Source organism: Lutra lutra, chromosome 3, assembly GCF_902655055.1.
Source record: "Lutra lutra chromosome 3, mLutLut1.2, whole genome shotgun sequence".
Taxonomy (NCBI): domain Eukaryota; kingdom Metazoa; phylum Chordata; class Mammalia; order Carnivora; family Mustelidae; genus Lutra; species Lutra lutra.
Genome location: NC_062280.1, coordinates 66,379,733 through 66,398,536, shown reverse-complemented (window position 1 = coordinate 66,398,536; position 18,804 = coordinate 66,379,733). Strand labels below are relative to the sequence as shown.

Sequence of the window (18,804 nt, the reverse complement as noted above, 5' to 3'; positions counted from 1 at the left end):
GGTCTCTATTATTTCTCCTCATAGGACAAGTAATCATAATATTTTGATTCAGAACCCTAAAGGATTCCAAGAGATGTGACATTGTGCTCATGTTCTCTAGGTGACTTTGGATGGCCATGACATTCGCTCTCTTAATGTTCAATGGCTTAGAGCTCAGATTGGGATAGTGGAGCAGGAGCCTGTTCTGTTCTCTACCACCATCGCAGAGAACATTCGCTATGGCAGAGAGGATGCAACAATGGAAGATATCATTCGAGCTGCCAAGGCAGCCAATGCCTACAACTTCATCATGGACCTGCCACAGGTACCCTCTGGCCTCTCGTTCCAGGGGGGGATCCCAGAAGTTGTAAAATGAAAGAAAAAGTCCCAAATCCCAAATCATTAAACTCTTAATGCCATGTTAGGTTGCATTCCTGGAAATGTATCATGAGTTTTCCCCTTTGCCTGAAAGCATATTGTTGTTGATATATTAAAAATCTACCAAACAGGGAACTTTCTTTTAAACGCTCCCTTTGGCAAGGGCAGAGTCTTCTTACTCCATCTGTTAAGCATTTGTCCAAGCAGCTGATAAATTTGTTATGTGGCAATGACTTACACAATGCTCATTGATGCCTACCAATGTCATTGTTCTTTCATTGCCTTGTGCTTGAACAGCTAATACTGTGGCCTCAGTATTGTATCTCGCATATTCAAAAACTCCTCATTTGTCTTCATTTTAAACAACGACAACAAAAACCAACTCCATATTATTATACGTATTTTGTGGCCGATGGTCTGATAAGTCAAAGAAGAGCTGTTATAACCAGTTAACATACATGTACTGCTTACTACCTGCTTACTACCTACCAGACACTGTTCTGAGCACTTTACATCTCATTTAACACTCACGACCATCCTGTTGGCAGCTACTGTTACTATTTTCATCTGTAAAGAGAGAACCAAGTTTCCAAGAGGCCAAATAACTTGCTCAAGGCAGGAGAGTCGAGGTTCACACCCACGTGGTCTGGCTCCAGAGTCTGTGCTCTAGGTCATTGCCTATTTAGTCTTTTGGATTACCTGTGTGAATAGGATTACAGCTGTGAGTATGATAGAGTCCAGTGGTAAAGAGTATAAAGCTTTGGAATCAGACTGTTTACATGAAACTCCCAGCTCCTCCATTTGCAAGCTCTATAAACTCGGGCAAGTTACTCTAACCCCTTACACCCCAGCATTTCCTTACCCATTGATTGAGGGGAACAGCATTACCTGCCTCATGGGGCATCTGGGAGGACTAACGAGGTAATATGTGTGAAGAGCTTAACTTCATGCTTTGTACATGGTAAGTGCTCAACTCACGTTGGCTAATAATAAACAAGACAAGAGCCTGACAGCATTGGGACATTCCAATATAATGCTAGACATGAAAGATACTCAGTAACTTTTTGCTGTCAGTGGTAATGATTATACAACTAGTTTGATCTTTCATTTGCAATACAGAGATAGTGTTAATGTTGTGTTTTTCTGTGTTGCTTAGCTAGAGAAAAGAAGGAAGAATTTGGTAAGTGCTTTAACCTTTTAAAATGGGTTTTCAGGATCCTGATCAACTTTTTCTTTGGTGGAAACTTTTTATTTTTTTTAAGTAGGCTCCGCACCTAGTGTGGTACCCAACACAGAGCTTGAACTAAGGACCCTGAGATCAAGACCTGAGCTGAGATCAAGAGCCAGATGCTTAACCAGCTGAGCCAACCAGGCTCCCCTACATTGGTGAAAACATGTTATTTCAAGTTGAGCTAGAGAGAAGCATTTATACAACCCAGTGAAGCTGGGAATGAAAGAATGAATCAATTTCTTTTTTACTTTATTTGTTTATTTGGCAGAGAGAGAGAACACAAGCAGAAGGAGCAGTAGAGGGAAAGGGAAAAGCAGGCTCCCTGATGAGCTGAGAGCCTGAGCAGGACTCCAACCCAAGACCCTGGGATCCTGACCTGAGCTGTAGGCATATACTTAACTGACTGAGCCACCCAGGTGCCCGCAAAATGGATCAATTTCTTTATCTTACACACAAATATTGATTAGATAGTAACCTGTTTCAAGAAACAGTATTTCTTTCAGTGAAATTTGGTCCTGTGAAAACTCATGCTTGAGAAGGAAGCTAGAAAGGATCTTGTAATAATCCCTGCCAGGAGCCATCAAATTGTTCCTCTTCATTACTGGTGTCACCTTCTTCCTAGCAATTTGACACTCTTGTTGGAGAAGGAGGAGGCCAGATGAGTGGTGGCCAGAAGCAAAGAGTAGCCATTGCCAGAGCCCTTGTCCGGAACCCCAAGATCCTGCTTTTGGACATGGCCACCTCGGCACTGGACAACGAGAGTGAATCCATGGTGCAAGAGGCGCTCAGTAAGGTTTGTTGAAAGTCTGAATTCATTTTTCAAGGCCATGTGGAAATGTGCTGTAGGAAAGGCAGCTTGCTGAGAGGAGGCTTGGGGGTGGGGTGGTGGGCTGGGAAGAACAGAATGGAGATGGGGAGGGAAAGAGAAGGACTACATGGGTCAGTGTCTCTAGTCTATATAGAAACTACTGACTGACTAGAATGTTCCTCACAGTTGAATAGAAGTCAGTTTGGCTTACTTGCGAAAGCTACAAATATAAATTTTAAATCTTATTAAATCTAACATGTGATTTCAAAAATTTCCATTTTGATTTTAGCTGTTGATTAATAGCAGCAACTGGACCAACATGTGGGGTGTTCATGGCTTTGATAAAGTGCAGTGGCCTTTTCTAATATCTGAAGAGGACCTGTTTGAGGATTTTCCCAAGGACCCAGGATCTGATCACTTGTGGATTCTGAGACCATCCAAATGTCAATGTCCGCTCTTACTGTTTGGTTAACAGTGCACTGTACATTCCTGCAGATCCAGCAGGGACATACGATCATTTCGGTGGCTCATCGCTTGTCCACAGTCAGAGCTGCAGATGTCATTATTGGTTTTGAACATGGTAGAGCAGTGGAAAGAGGCACCCATGAGGAGCTGTTGGAAAGGAAGGGAGTCTACTTCACTCTAGTGACTTTGCAGAGTCAAGGCGACCAGGCTGCCGCTGTCAAAGGCACAAAGGGCAAGTGTCTTTTCCATCACACATGTATAGTCTCGAAAGCATTATGTTTGTTAGCTCTCATGGTTTCATGGATTTCTATATATTTTTATATACACTGTCTTATTTGTTCTCCCTAAGGCCCTCGAGGCACATTATACAGATGATAAGAGAAAGAACAAAAGCTCAGGAGGTTCAGTTACTTGATCAAGTCAGAGAGCTAAAACCCAGGTTTTGTGGGGAAGACGATCTTGATTCCACCCCTCTTGTTCCCTCCTCCCCACTTTGCAAATAGGAAAGCTTTCTTAGAGCAACCTGTGTCCAGTAGGACCTCTATTCTTACTGATTGAGTAAATTAACCAATGACTAAACACTGGAATACCTATTTTCACTAAAGCAGATAGATACATCAGGCCCTAGCACATCTTTTTTTTTCAGTCTGAATTTTCAGATTTGATAACTTATCCCAGCCTACATCAACCAACCACTCCAAAAGTTCTCTACCACATCACCTATCAATTCATGAACTCCACTGGGTACAGCTATTGTGTATATTTAACACATATGATTTCTTCTGAAAAGATTTTTTTTAAATTTGTTGAATATAAATTCACCAAAGGGTGAATGAAGGGTTTCCCCTTCATTTTTTTTTTTAAATTAACCATGCTATCAGATATCTATTTGTTGGAGATAATACATGGGGTATCACAGAGTTCCAATGATTTAAGACTGCTGAGTATTTTCTTAAGTTTGTTTGTTAGTTTATTTATTTATTTAAGTAATCTCTACACCCAGTGTGGGGCTGGAACTCAAGGCCCCATGTTCAAGAGTTGCATGCTCTTTGAACTGAGTCAGCCAGGCACCCCCTGCTGAGTATCTTGACATTTTATTTTTGTTAGAATGTGCTGGATAAGTGCTAAGGTTTTTTTGCTACAACAAAGTTAATAGAATGTTTTAGCATCAGACATAGTAATGATAGGCTAAGCAAGCATAGTAAATTTTCTTTTGATATGGTTCTCCTTATTGTATACACTAAGGAATGGTTCATGTTGTGTTGAATAGGGGAAGATGAAACTGATGGGGCCTCACCTGTCAGCAAACAGACCTTTTGCAGAGGGAGCTACCAAGCTAGTTTAAGGTAAGCTGAAGCCATGGGCAAATTTTAAGGTTTTAAAATATTCTTAGGGGGGCGCCTGGGTGGCTCAGTGGGTTAAAGCCTCTGCCTTCGGCTCGGGTCATGATCCCAGGGTCCTGGGATCAAGCCCCATATCGGGCTCTCTGCTCAGCAGGGAGCCTGCTTCCTCCTTTCTCTCTCTCTCTGCCTGCCTCTCTGCCTACTTGTGATCTCTGTCTGTCAAATAAATAAATAAAATCTTAAAAAAAAAAAATATTCTTAGGAGCCCTCTGCACCTATGGTCCTCAGGCAATATCTCAGGTACAACCAGGAGATCCTTGAGTGTAGCCCCAGGTTTCATGTAATATGAACATGCAAATGAACCCTTGAATGCTGTATTGACATTTCCATTTCCAGTTGAAGGGGAATTTTTGTTTAACTTTGGCTTCTTATTATGGGTAGGGTCATGATAGAGCTGCTTTATAAGTAAAATGTTGTTAATTGAGCTGAGAAAGGGTATTCATTTATTTATTTATTTTTAAAAGATTTTATTTATTTATTTGACAGAGAGAGATCACAAGTAGAGAGAGAGAGAGAGAGGAGGAAGCAGGCTCCCTGCCGAGCAGAGAGCCTAATGCAATACTCGATCCCAGGACTTTGGGATCATGACCTGAGCGGAAGGCAGAGGCTTAACCCACTGAGCCACCCAGGCGCCCCTAGAAAGGGTATTAAAAAATCTGTTGGGTCTTGGCCCCTTGATCTAACCATGGTATTAAAGCACTGTTTTACATGAGGTGAAGTTGCGGCCTCAGGTCCGTTCTTTCACCTGCTGAGCTGCAATTGAATTACAAATGTTCCTGCTTCCAGAGCGACCCATCTGAATTCAAATCATTCCTTAACTAGATGAAATAAGAAATATATTTTTTAGCATTTGAGAAGAATTTCCTTAGACCCCAGCTATTTATTTTCTTGTGGCTGAATATAGAAGTATTAACTTTCAAACATATTTTTGGAGTACTTAGTCTTTCATCCTGACTTAAGAGTTTCAGTAAAATAGTTCTTTAATGTTAAAAGTGTGCATATTAAGAAGGATTCTGCTCAAGAGTATCTGTCTCTCTTCATGAAAACATTACTTAGTATTTTTTCCCCCTAGGTTAGGAGGCTGTAAATAATGGGTGACAGCAGATTTCCTTACTCTTGCATTTACAATTTCTAGGATATTTAATTCAAGGCTGTACTCCGGGTAAAGGCTCAGTTATAAGACTTGCCCTTTCAAGGTAGTATATTGTGTATTGAAAACTGGTTTAGAGAGGCTTAAAATAAAACATTTAGGTAACAACTCCAAGTAATTCAAACACAGATTTATTTTTAATATTCAAAGAATAATGTATAGTGTTGTTGAATCACTGTGGTGCACACCTGAAACTAATGTAACATTATGTATCAACTATACTTAAAAAAAAAAAAAGAGTAGTTCATGGAGCTTATGCGTAGGGTTTTTATTTTTCCTTTTGAGAATAAGTCTATTCATAAAAATTTCAAGAAATGCTAGTTTTATCAAATTTATTGAATTTGGAAAACAATAAAGCAATAGCTTCAAGTTACTTTGGAAAGTAAAAACTAAAAAATTTGCCAAAATTATTAGGTGATTTTTATAGATATTAGGCATTATGTTTAACCATGCTTCTCTTATTAGAAGAAAAAAATTATAAGGGCCATTAGAATCACAACCTGAAAATACTATCTTCTTAAACACAGAAAATGGCTAGGCACCTCTTTTGATTGCAAAGAGGAAGTGATCGATATATTCATGGTCATGTCAACAAGAAAATAAATATTTTCTTTTTTTAAAAAAATTTATTCACTTGACAGACAGAGATCACAAGTAGGCAGAGAGGCAGGTAGAGAGAGGAAGGGAAGCAGGCCCCCTCCTGAGCAGAGAGCCCAAAGCGGAGCTCGATCCCAGGACCCTGAGATCATGACCTGAGCCTAAGGCAGAGGCTCTAACCCACTGAGCCACCCAGGCACCCAGAAAATAAATATTTTCTTAACTTTTCAGATGAACAAAATTCTATTTGTTCTAAATAGTTTACTTACAGTTTATTATTAGCACCAAATAAGCATTTTTAATATAAATATTTCCTATATGGCTATTAATTCTCACAAATTGTACATTTTTGGTGACTAGAATGAGAAATCCAGAAATACAATCTACACCCAGAAAGTAGCTATTAACCTCCTGCAGAGAAAGATTTATAAGTTTGAATAAGAAGGTCTGTTAAAAATATCTCATTGTATATGCTGACAGATTTTTTTTGCTAAAAGATGACTAAATTAAATGTTAATTTATATCTTATTTCCTTGGCTTTGGTCTTTCTGACAGCTCGGTCTCTCTTTAGTAATATATTTTAGGTTCAAGAACAATTTAATGGATAAAGTAACTAATTTCCTGAATAATAATGATGAAAGAGAGAGAGAACGTGGGAGAGTTATTTAGTCCCCAAATTAGCTGTTATTTGAGGAGAGAAGTGGTACACAGCTTCTGAGAAGGGGACTGGCCCACGTGGTCATTTTTTTTTTTTAAAGACATTATTTATTTATTTGACACTGAGAGAGAGAGAGAGAGAGAGAGAGTAAGCAGGGAGAGCAGCAGAGGAAGAGAGAGAAGCAGGCTCCCCGCCGAGCAGGGAGCCCAATGTTGGGCTCCATCCCAGGATCCTGGGATCATAACCTGAGCTGAAGGCAGACATTTAACTGACTGAGCCACCCAGGCGTGTGATAGAATTCTAACTCTGGTGCTTATGGTGGACCAGAGGAGCTGGCAGGTGGGCCCAGGGTTTCCGTGGGACAGCCTATGCTAGAGAGGTGGAAAGGTCTGCCAAATAGGGAAAGAAAGAGAGACTTAAGAAATGTAAAAGTCAGGTAGTAGAAATCGGAAGGGACAAGGATGTGTTTTGCCATGCTCATAACTGGGAAGACGTCAGCCATGTTTCCTTTTCCATACACTCTACCATGGCTTCCAATGCTCTTAGCGTCTCTCTAGGCCCATGACCTTACATCTCAACCTGACCATGCACTCTGCTCTGTCCAGTTGACACATGCCCATTCCTCCTGCATGCTGAAGACTTCTTGACCTTAGGGAACTAACTCAAAGAAGCGACTCTATCGCTGGAGAGCCTCAGGCCAGGCGGGAGGCGGTTGAGGTGTCCCAGACGGCAGTTTGATAGCAGGGAGGTGAGGTGAGGAGTGGGTTCAGGCCCAATCATTATGAGATTTGGCAAGAGTGTGAATGTGCAAGAGCAAGGAAGAGGAAGGACTCAAGACACACACACCCGCTGCACCTGGGTGACTAAGAGGGTGGCGGTGCCACTTACAGGATGTGGGAATGAAGCAGAGGAATGAAGGGATGTGTTGGTGCTTCTTTAGGGGCCTAGTTGAGCAGGTATAATAGGCAAGCGCCACCTGACCCATTGGTCTTTGTCTAACTTCACTTGGATACAAATGAGGGAGAGGGATTTGTGGGTGGGTCCATCTAGCTCCTCGGCTCTGGCTCTCTCTTTATGCCTTCTTATTGCAGATGAGGTGTTTTGATAATGTAACGACCCCCGCTCACCTTCAGCTTGCCTCTATCACTTTCTCCCTCTCCCTCTGCTGCTCCCCCTGCTTGTGCTCTCTCCTCATCCCCCACCCCCTGCCAAATAAGCAAATAAAATCTTTAAAAAGAAGAAGAAGAAGAAAATCTCAGTAGGGCCCCATTTTCCTCCTACTAGCTCATTTGTATCCAGGTCGCCTTATACTAGAGTAAACATCAGGTGTAACTAGAGAGAGAAAGAGGTTTCCAAAACTACAACCTACAACCAAAAGGAAGGTAAAGGGGCTGGTCTGTTGCCATGGTAGCAATCAGCCGACCACGTGGATTCCAAATGGATTTGAATCTTGGACTTTTTGTTGGTAGACGGGTGGGGCAGCTTTCCTCTCCTTCTCTCCCTCCCTCCTTGAGCACCCTCTGAATCAGAGTCTAGGTCAGGGTCAAATTTAAACAGCTATACTGCAGGAAGAGTTCCGCGAAATCTAACAAGGAAGCCTGGTTGCAATGTTACCTGCAAACTTTTCTGTTTATTTGACTCCTGTGATGTAAGTAAGTCCTGTTCCAACTTGCCCATAACCTACGGACTCTTTCATATTTCTGTTTATTTTCAGAGCTTCCATCCGAGAACGCTCCAAGTCTCAGCTTTCTTACCTGGTACACGAACCTTCATTAACTGTTGTAGATCACAAGTCTACTTACGAAGAAGACAGAAAGGTCAGGCACCAGTCGCTCTGGGGAGCGGAGGCAGTCTTTCCTGGGGACTACTGCATGACCTTTAAACCTGAGAATATGAGTTTTCAAGGCACAGATCCAGTAATGTTCACTAAGTCAGATTAAATGGGAGAACCCATGAGGATGTGATGAAAACTCTAAATTCTACACAATGCATTAAAAGAAATGCAGAGTAATTAATTACTGTAAGAACATCTGGTAACTGAAACTGGACTATAACGGTTAATTGATAGTTTTCAGATGAACCATTGAAACAGACACAGATAAATTACATGTGTTTAGATTATTTGATCATATATGTACAATTTTAAAAGTTTTTAAGAATACTTGAAAAACAATTTTCCTCAAATTTTTAAATCTTCTTAAATTATAACAACCTTGGCAGAAGTGCTTATTCCCCGAAGGTATTTGAGAACATTAGCCCTTATACAAGGTATTGCAATTTTTGAATGAACAGAGGCTAATTACGTTTTATGGACAGTTGTTTACTTCTCGTAGTTTTACCATAACTTTTTTAGGATACATCTAAAATTAACACTATTATTGTTAATATAGTTCAAAACAACACCAAAAATTGAAAGAAACAGGAGAGGAATCAACAGATACAGCAATATTTCTCCCTAAGGATGCAGGTCCTCAAAGCTGTCTTGGGCATCTTACCTTCACAGCAGGTGCCCATCATCCCCCTCCCCAAAGCCTTTCCTAATGTCTGCACTTCATTCTCCCACTGAGAGTCTCACTTTCAACCCCCCACTAACTCTTCATTTGAACCTTTTCACGACAGTTTTCTTATTGAGTCTCATTTGGGGTCTTATTCCTTTCCTTAATTATAGCTTCTTAAAATTAGTGACTATATATTATTTGTGTTTGTATCCCCTTGGCACTTAGGCCAATGCCCCATTAAGATATCAGGAGATTCTAAAACTAGGATGAAAAATTGAATTTCTACAGTTCAGTAAAGCTGAAACTGCACGATTTATCAAAGCAAGCAAGTCAGGGAATATTTCAATTACAAGCACATCCATTATGCCTGATGTCATCTCAAGCTGTCTTTAAAAAATTTTAAATGAGAATCTGTTTTGGAAATAATTATAAACCTTTGTTCACAGTGACAAATGTGGAATAAAGTACAGTCTTCCTTATGATATTATGACTATGACAGAAGGATTATGAAGGCTTTCTTGGTTCTAATCATTAGGAATGAATACATAGATGTCTCAATATCCAATAGAGTTGGTTTAAACAAATTTCATACAGAAACACTTTTTCTCAGGAGCAGAAGAGAGAGAAGACACATTTAGCAAACATGGTTGTTTACTGCATCTTGCCATTAAGGACTCAACTCTTTTTCTAGATCTAGAGATAGGTATTTCATTTATTTGCATGGTGCTGCCATTAACAACAACAAGACGCCTTATATAAGTAAAGCTCCACGGGGCAAAGAAACAAACACTACATTGAGATTTCAAATGTAAGAGTGCCAATCATATTTGAATTCTGCATTATGGTTTGTTTTTCTAGTTTCTGTAACTATTTGACAACAAAAGCAAGACAGAAAGGAAGGAAGGAGGGAAGGCAAGAAGGAAGGAGGGAAAGAGGGAGGGAGGAGGGGAAGAAGAGAAGGGAAGAAGGGAGAAAGAAAGGAAGGAAGAATGGAAAGAAGGGAGGAAGGAGAAGAAAAAAATTTGATTCTGCTCTTGCTGTTGAAATTGGCAGGTGGCCCCGCTCAGATACAGAGATAGATTCCTGGAGATTTGGAGATCAGATTGCCACAGGGTTCTCATGATAAGGAGGAAACTTAGAAAGGAACCATTTAAATAAGAGGAAACCTAAATCAAACATACAGACCAGTTTTAGAGAAGTAAAAATGCTCTATATAATAGTCTACTTCTCAGTATTGTAAATTAGAATGGAATAATAAACTCATTTGAATGTAAATCAATGTCATGTTTAAAAGATGTCACTTTATATTCTCTCTCCAGTGAAGAGAGAAGGAAGAAGGAGGGAAAAGGGAAGCCACTGTGATCTTGCTGAAGCTCTGAGAAAATAAGATCTTATACTTATATTAATGTACTCATTTGTATGGTAATGATATTAGAGTGTTTTAGATTTAAATTTTAGTTTTTTAGATTTAAATGAACACATTTTTTAAAAGATTTTATTTATTTATTTGGGGCAGAGAGGGGTAGAGAGAGAGGGAAAGAGAATCCTCAAGCAGACTCCATGTTGAGTGCAAAGACCCATGCAGGGCTCAATCCCAGGACCCTGATATCATGACCTGAGCCAAAATCAAGAGTCGGATGTTTAACCAACAGAGCCACCCAGGTGCCCCCACCAATTTTTTAAAAAGAAACAGTGGAATAAATACCATTTAATTTATGGAATTTTTAAATCCCAAGTAATACTTTAAAGTACTTTAAATATGTGGGATATTCTAATCCTAAGTAGATTTTAAAGCATTTTAAAAGTTAACTGAATTCCAGAAAGACCAATACTGGCAAAATCCTTTCTTTTTCTCATTTTATGGAGGAGTTCTAACCTTATCTATTGACTGGGAAGTGTTCTATCTCATGTTGCAATGCAAAAAGTTTACTTACATAAAGGAATTATCTCCACCTTGTGGTCTCTTAGAGTTTTGACTCTGGGCATTTAGAAGAGATAGTTGCATGAGAAGATTGTATTTCCAGACACTAAGTGGGGTTACATGAGACCAAGTTCTCCTAGTTAGCTGGTAACAGAGCTAAGACTGCAGCCTGTTTCTTCCCACTCTCTGAGCTGTGCTTTGGGCTCCCATAACTGGAGTCAGATCTTAGCTATGATGCTGATAAAATTAAATGGAGGATTAGGGGAAACCTACAGACCAGAGGTGCCAGTCTTTGATATGGAGGCATGTCTCTCAGGGAAACTCATGAAGTAGAATCTATAGGAGTGCAAGCCAAGGTCACACATTTGAAACCCATCACAGCCAACTTAGAAGATAGAGTTTAAGTATTCTGTAAGAGGACAGAGACAGGACACTTAACAAATGACTTTCAGTATGTGTCTGTTGGGAGAACTTCTGCTCCTTTGTCATAGTTACCATTTCTTATCATCAAATCTTGAAGTCATTATTGAGGCAGGAGGTCCGGGTGGATTGGCACACAGAAACCAGCATAACACTGTATAGAAAGTAGGACATAAGATTTAAGTAGGAAGTTATATTTTCACCTGACCTATAAGAGGAGATGGAAGGAAGGAATATCCACCACTGAACCATCTGCATAGTAGGAGAGCTCAGTGTTTTTTTTTAAAGTAAATGTTTCATTGCATGTATGCACCACGGGCATAAAAGTTTCATTCATTCTTTCATCCAATAAATATTGATCGTACATCTGCTGTGTGCCAAGGATTGTGTTATGGATGCAAAGATGAACAAGAGCCACCATCCCTCTCCCTGCACTGGAGTTGCTAGCAGGATACTTCTTTACATGCAATAAACACATATGCATGGTGCAACTTGACCTTGCTACAATAAAGGAAACCTCTCAACTTTTATAATTTCATCTCTTTCTGTGAGTTACTGCTTTGCCATAGAATAAATGAATCTTTATTTCTAAAATAAAGAATAAATCTAAAAATGAATAAATCATCTTTAGCTTTTTTAGAAGACTAAATTTGTCTTTAGCTTTGCAAAAATCAAAGGAAAAAATCTATACACAATGACTTTATATTTTGTCTTCTTCTATTCTTCCACTACTTTTTTTTTATTCCCTTACTATTTTTTTAAGCTTTATCATATAAGTCAATCAGAAGTCAGTTACCCAGGGGCAGGTTTTCTAGTTTTTGCATCATTCAGGCTTGATGGTGCATCTTTTTGGGGGGTGGGTCAGGGGACAGTTTCCCATAAAGTCCAATATCTAGTGAAGGAAGCTAAAAGATAATTATTCAAATCAATTAAATTTTGTCTCCTGTTAGTTTATCTTGGAATGATAACTATTGGAAAAAAAATCACTTTGTATTATTTTTACATGTCTCAGGTATTTTTGCTTAGGGTTAGGGATACCTTCAAGAATCAGAAAGCCAGGGAAATTTCTGTCATGTTGGGCTGTGAGTGGGCTGTCTCAAAGGGCCCTGGTTCCGGGAAATGTCGGAGTTTGATGTGCCTGGATGTACAGCACATCTGATACTTCCCAAGTCTATAATCATGGAATCCTGGGCATTCTGCTCCAGAAGGAGTCTTGGAGATTACATACTGCTGGGAATCTTGCAGACTGGGCTTTATTGTTAGAATTACCCGAGGAGTATTTTTAAAACACAGATTCATACTCAGGCTTACTAAATTCGAATTTCTGGTGATGGGGACTCAGGAATCTGTATTTTTAATCATTGATCCACAGTAAGTCCAGCAAGCATCCTTGTCTGGACACTAACCACCATCTAGAATGGTTAAGGGTCTACATTTTGCTCGATTGCAAGCTTCCAAGTTAACCTGACACAATTTCATGGGTGCTGGCAGAATATGCAAGTGTCCTGAGCCAGAGACAAAAAAACTTTATTACTCACAGGAAGAATAGTATCCAGAGTTTATCATTTGCACTGGTTTCCCAGCCCAACCCCCAGATTTAACGAGGACCGTTGATAACCAGCAAACAAAGGGGAGTTGTTGGGTGGGGGAACCCTGAGCTGGAGGAGCTTGATTATTTTATAATGGACAGTAAACACATCTGCTCTTTTCTTGGGTTGGAGATATCATCTCTGTCCTCTAAGGCTATTTGCTATGCAAATGTCCTTGAAAAAATAGTCTGGATAGAGGTAGTCAGCGTGTCTGCATAAGATGTGAAGAAACACAAAACACACATAGACAGTTGTCTTCCCCAAACAACTTAATCCAACTCTCTCATTTTGAGGATGAGGTAACTGAGCCCCAGAGAGCTAAATATATTCCATAGGTGGCTACACTGGGCTCATCCAAGAACCTTGTTCTTTCTTTACTTGTTCTACTCATGCTTTTCTAGTCCCTCTTCTTCCCCCTGGAATTGATTTATAGAGTCAACAGGTTGTCAGAGATGAAATTATTGAACAGAAGGATTTGCTGCATGAATGTATAGTGACAAGTGCAAATGTTGAGAGCAGGCCAGGAGAGAATTTGCAATGGAGGCAATAAGAAATCCATCACCTGCCAAGCTGTCTTCCACCCTAGTTGGCTTGCAGTGATAATGACATAACATGACACAAGGTTTTATTTAAACTAAATTGGTAATATGGTCTTTGACTTTAGAAGCAAAAGGAGAGTATTTGAATTTCCTTGCTGTTGCCTGTTCCTGACATTCGACTACCTAAAGGGTAAATTATCTTGCGTTAATGAAACAGAACACTAATTAATAGTTTTGTAGTCAATTTGTTGTATTTTTGTATATTTTAATAGAAAGAGTAAAAAAAATCAATGCAAATCTATACAAGCCACCTAAAATCCTTTCTTAAGTGAAGTCAGTAATAAATTTAACAAATGATTGATTAGTCCTACAAATCATGCACTGAGTAATATCTATAGCGAGGAAAAATGATAGTGAAAATGATGGGATTCTGATTATAATATTTACTTTAAAGAGGACAAAAATTTGTTAGCTCTGACACTTCAATGACAACAACTAAAGAGATCAGAATAGGGAATTACTAAAACAGTTTTCACGCCTTGCAAAGAATATGTAGAATTGAGAAATCCTGAATGGATTACCATTTTCTTTCTTTCTTTCTTTCTTTCTTTCTTTCTTTTTTTTTTTTTTTTTGGATTACCATTTACTTCTGGGCACTAATTAAGGGAAATCTTATAGAAAGCATGTCAATGGTAACTGTTGACACCATTTAATACATTTTAATAATTACTTTGCCTTGTTTCAGATACACTGCCCTGTCCTAGCACTTTAGTCAGTTACTAGATTGGAGAACTTTACCATTTACGAAGGATTCACCTTGAAATTTTTACGAGTCCTCAATTATGTAAACAACACCATAGCCCAAAAAATTTTATAAATTGGAAGGGTTACTTTTTTCAAAGATCCAACATATTTATTACTCCCCTGGAGGTAATAAATAAATAATTGTGAAATGAAATAAATAATAAATAAATATCTAATTGTGAAATAGATAAATATCTAATTTATCTAAATAAATAGATAAATAAATATCTAATTGCAAAATGGAAACCACAAGTTCGCCTTCAGTTGAGTACCCACCAAGTGTGTCCCTTCCAAGTCACAGCGTGGTCTCAAGCAATTCAAAACCATTTCTTACAAAACAATGAATCACAGCATCTCATAGAACTTAGAGGTCACTCATAACCAATCAAACCATGACTTTTAAATCTGTGAATACCAGAGGGTCTGCTGTATAAGAAAAGAACATAGGCAAAAATATCTGCGTGTACCTTGAGTGACTAATGTACCCTATTTTTCCCTCAAGGACAAGGACATTCCTGTGGAAGAAGAAATTGAACCTGCGCCGGTTAAGAGGATTCTAAAATTCAATGCTCCAGAGTGGCCCTACATGCTGGTAGGGGCCGTGGGGGCTGCTGTCAATGGGTCGGTCACACCACTCTATGCCTTTTTATTCAGCCAGATTCTTGGGGTAAGTGAACAGATGGATTAGCTTTAATCTTCTGATATTTTTTTGTTTTTCCATCAGTAGATATTGTCATTTTTGATGGGTTGGCTCTGTATTTTAATGGATTTAGCTTTCTTTTCCTCATCTCTAAAGGATTCAAAGTGCCCCGAGTCTCCATACACAGAAGATAAGAAGATGAAGCTAGGCACTCTCGTTTGGACCGGCAGGATACTCATCCAATCGTGTCTGTAAAAAAGCTGCAATGTGGCTGCGAATGTAGTGTTAGGAGACGGCAATTTCCCTAGATGCACACAAAATCAGAATGCAAAGCAGGTTCTTGAATAATACAGAAGAATTTTAGGGTCGTTTTGATCTTGCTGAAACAGCTGAGGTGCAAAGTTGGCTTATAAAAGCAGGTGTGAGTGCACGTTGTAGAATTGTCTGCTCTGCTGATTGCACCCTTGAAATGGCCGGTGGGGGAGGAAACAGGAAAAGGAAGAGAGAAGTAAATCCAGGCATGGATAAAGAATAAGCTTATTTCAATCTTTCACTTCCTAGGCATTTTGATAGTCTCCATCTGACTTCACTGCTACAATCAAAAATAATAACTATAAGCATGAATTGACACTATCTAAGCACTTTAAATATAATAGGTCACTCAATTTTCCTAGTAACCGCCTCAGGTAGATATTCTTATTGTTCCTGTTTTCCAAAAAAGCGTACCAAGGTATACAGAACTTCAGATAGCAAATAATGGATCTGGGATTCAAATCCAACGTGACTGGAGAGCCAGGTTCTAATAAAACTCTCATTGTAAAATTAGTTATTGAAATGCTGCCAGGTTTTTTAGTTGAAATTTACCCACATACACAGATCCCATAAGATTAACAAGGAGAAAAACCTAGAATCTAGATAACTTTATTAATTTGTTCATAGTGAAACAGGCCTTAGGTGGTAGGGCCAGGACTAGAACGGAGCTTTTCCGAAGCCTAGATTGAAGAATTTGCCAGCACACCGGACTGTCAGAGCTTGCCAAGAGTCCTGAGCGTTAGTTTCCCTTCTACTTCTCTTTCTTTGGTGGCCTGTCTGGAAGAGGTCCTGACCGGAATAATGTCCCCACGGGCACGAATCATACAGAAAGAGTTGGATAGTCTACAAACAAAATCAAGTCAATTGTGTCAGGAGGGCCCCAGCCCCTGCTTTAATTTCCATTCTGTCCCCTTCTGGTAAGTGAGGAAATCATGGTAATTTTGGAGAGGTAGGAAATTGGAAACTGGGCCCTTCAACCCTGGTAAATTGAATTTTCTGGTTGTGTGAAAGCCTTTGTGATGACAATCTTTTAAATAATTAACTTCTATTCCTTACTTTCTGGTAAACACAATATCCTAAATATAATGGAAATTTTCTTTTACTTACTCAACAGATGTTTGCTGGTTGTCTCCCATAGACACTGTGCTAGGAACTTGGGATTGCATTCAATCATGCTGGCTTCTCTAATAGATTTTCTAGTCTATGAGGAAGACAGACATTAAACACAGAACTCTACCCATAATTCAGCAAATATTTATGAGTCACTTATTGTTTGTCAGACAGACATCGTTGCTGGGATTGAGGATAGAGGGAGGAACAAGAAAACCAAAGCCCCTCCTTGCTCTCATTACGCTGACATTCTAGTAGGGAAAGGCTCTGGAAATGCATCTCACTGAGCAGTGATGAGATAGATGTAGGAAGGGTGGTGGATACGATTGAATTTTGTAAAGACCCAACTAAGTTCTAGATGTTTGCTTTTAAAAATAAATCTGGGGGGTCCCTGGGTGGCTCAGTGGGTTGAGCCTCTGCCTTCGGCTCGGGTCATGATCTTAGGGTCCTGGGATCGAGCCCCGCATTGTGTTCTCTGCTCAGCAGGGAGCCTGCTTCCCCCTTTCTCTCTCTGCCTGCCTCTCTGCCTACTTGTGATCTCTCTCTCTGTCAAATAAATAAATAAAATCTTAAAAAAAAAATCTGGGATATATCTTCTTTCCTGATCATCACTTAGAAAAACAGGGCGAAGAATACATTTACTCAGCCTTACCCAAACCCTTATATGAGCTATTGTGGAAAGAGTGCTGGATTCCCAACCAGGAGATCTTTTCTTCTGAAACTAGGTCTTCTAGATGCTTTTCAAGCACCATATGCCCTGGGGTGGCACCATGCCATTTCTTTGGGCCCTGGGTTCCTCAACGATAAAAGGAAGGATTGACAAAAATGGTTTCTAAGATACCTTCCAGCCCTATTAGTTTATGAAGTGGCCAAGTTAGAAAAAATTTGATTTTTCAAATTTTTAACCCCTGTTCTCCTAGAGCATCCCCCGCATTGCTGGTAGTGAGAATAGTCTCTGTGATTCTTCAGGTCACAACCAGAAATCCTAGGAAAAACTCAGCTTAAGCCTTTAGCTTAAGGGCTGCAGTACCAGAGTAACAGGATCTAGTTGGCGAAATCCAAAGTCTGCTCACGGTTAATGTTCTCACAGGGTTATATTTGCTAAGCGAATGATGCTAAACGAAGTACTATTTTCCCTCTCTGATAAAGAAGATCATTTCTGTTTGTCTCTTAGCATAATTACCACATATTCATCAGCAGATTCATGATACTTTCATTTCACAGGGTATAATCATGAGTCAGATAATAGTCTGTTTGTAATTACGCTATTTTCATCCTGACATACCTAAAGGGCACAATGTTCACATTTGGTGTATTGAGAACACAGTTTGGAATGTAGACCCAGCGAATGATTGGACACTGAGGAGCCTGGTTGTTAATCGAGCGAGGCATCGATGCACACATAAAACATAATTTATCTGATTCACTTTCCATGGGTCTAGTTGACTTGGAAAGTGTACAAGTATTCCGAGCACAGCAATGCGGATGTAGCCTGCTAGGAGAAAACATGAACTTTGGAGCCAGCCAGCCCTGGATCTCTGCTCTGTATTCTCTGTGAGCATTTGAACAAGTAGCTTTTCCTTGATGAGTCTTAGTTTCCTCATCTGGAATGAGGGGCAAGAAAATCTACCTTACTGGGTTGTTTTAAGAAGCCTAACTTAAGGAAATCTTCATTTAAGTTAAAGTAGGCTAAGTAACACATTTGGCAACTGGTAAATATCAAGAGTTTAGTGAATGTTTCTTTTCTCCTTAAACAAACTTATCATTACAAAAATGGCAAATGTATCATAGGGAAACCTATGGATAGGTGGCCTTTTGGATTGCATTTCAACAAGAATATACAAAGGACTCATGGGGTAGAATTTTGTGAAAAAGGTTATGGATAGACAGATGCCCAGTCTTGAACTGGACGGTCGTGTGGATCTAATATTAGCCAAATACTTGTTTGATACAGAGAATATGAGTAATGCCAGGACCCAAGAGAGTCTGCCAGGAAGAAAACCAGTGGAATCAGAAAAATAGACATTTCTTTATCTAATAACCACTAGCTAAATGAACTTGGATAGAAGGTTTGATATTTTGGGCTCTAGTTTTCCATCTACAAAATAAGAGTTAAGCCGACTAATCTGCACTTCTATGGTCCTATAGTCCATGATTATAATAGGTGACATGAGGGAGCAATGGGAATTGTGGAATCACAGTTTGGGGTTTGGGGGATTTTATTTATTTAAAATATATTTTATTTATTTATTTGACAGAGATTCCAAGTAGGCAGAGAGTCAGGCAGAGAGAGAGAGGAGAG

The 18,804-nt window shown here is 39.5% G+C and overlaps 1 protein-coding gene across 2 annotated transcripts in view; it reads left to right on the top strand.

The window, feature by feature from the left end:
* Positions 1-18,804, top strand: part of ABCB11 (ATP binding cassette subfamily B member 11) — a 95,067-nt gene that overhangs the window by 55,397 nt on the left and 20,866 nt on the right. For both annotated transcript variants that reach the window (XM_047722668.1, XM_047722670.1), the window contains 6 exons: positions 101-304; positions 2,211-2,381; positions 2,892-3,093; positions 4,132-4,207; positions 8,384-8,486; positions 14,943-15,107. In XM_047722668.1, the coding sequence (XP_047578624.1) occupies positions 101-304; positions 2,211-2,381; positions 2,892-3,093; positions 4,132-4,207; positions 8,384-8,486; positions 14,943-15,107 (921 nt within the window). The remainder of the gene's footprint in view (positions 1-100; positions 305-2,210; positions 2,382-2,891; positions 3,094-4,131; positions 4,208-8,383; positions 8,487-14,942; positions 15,108-18,804) is intronic.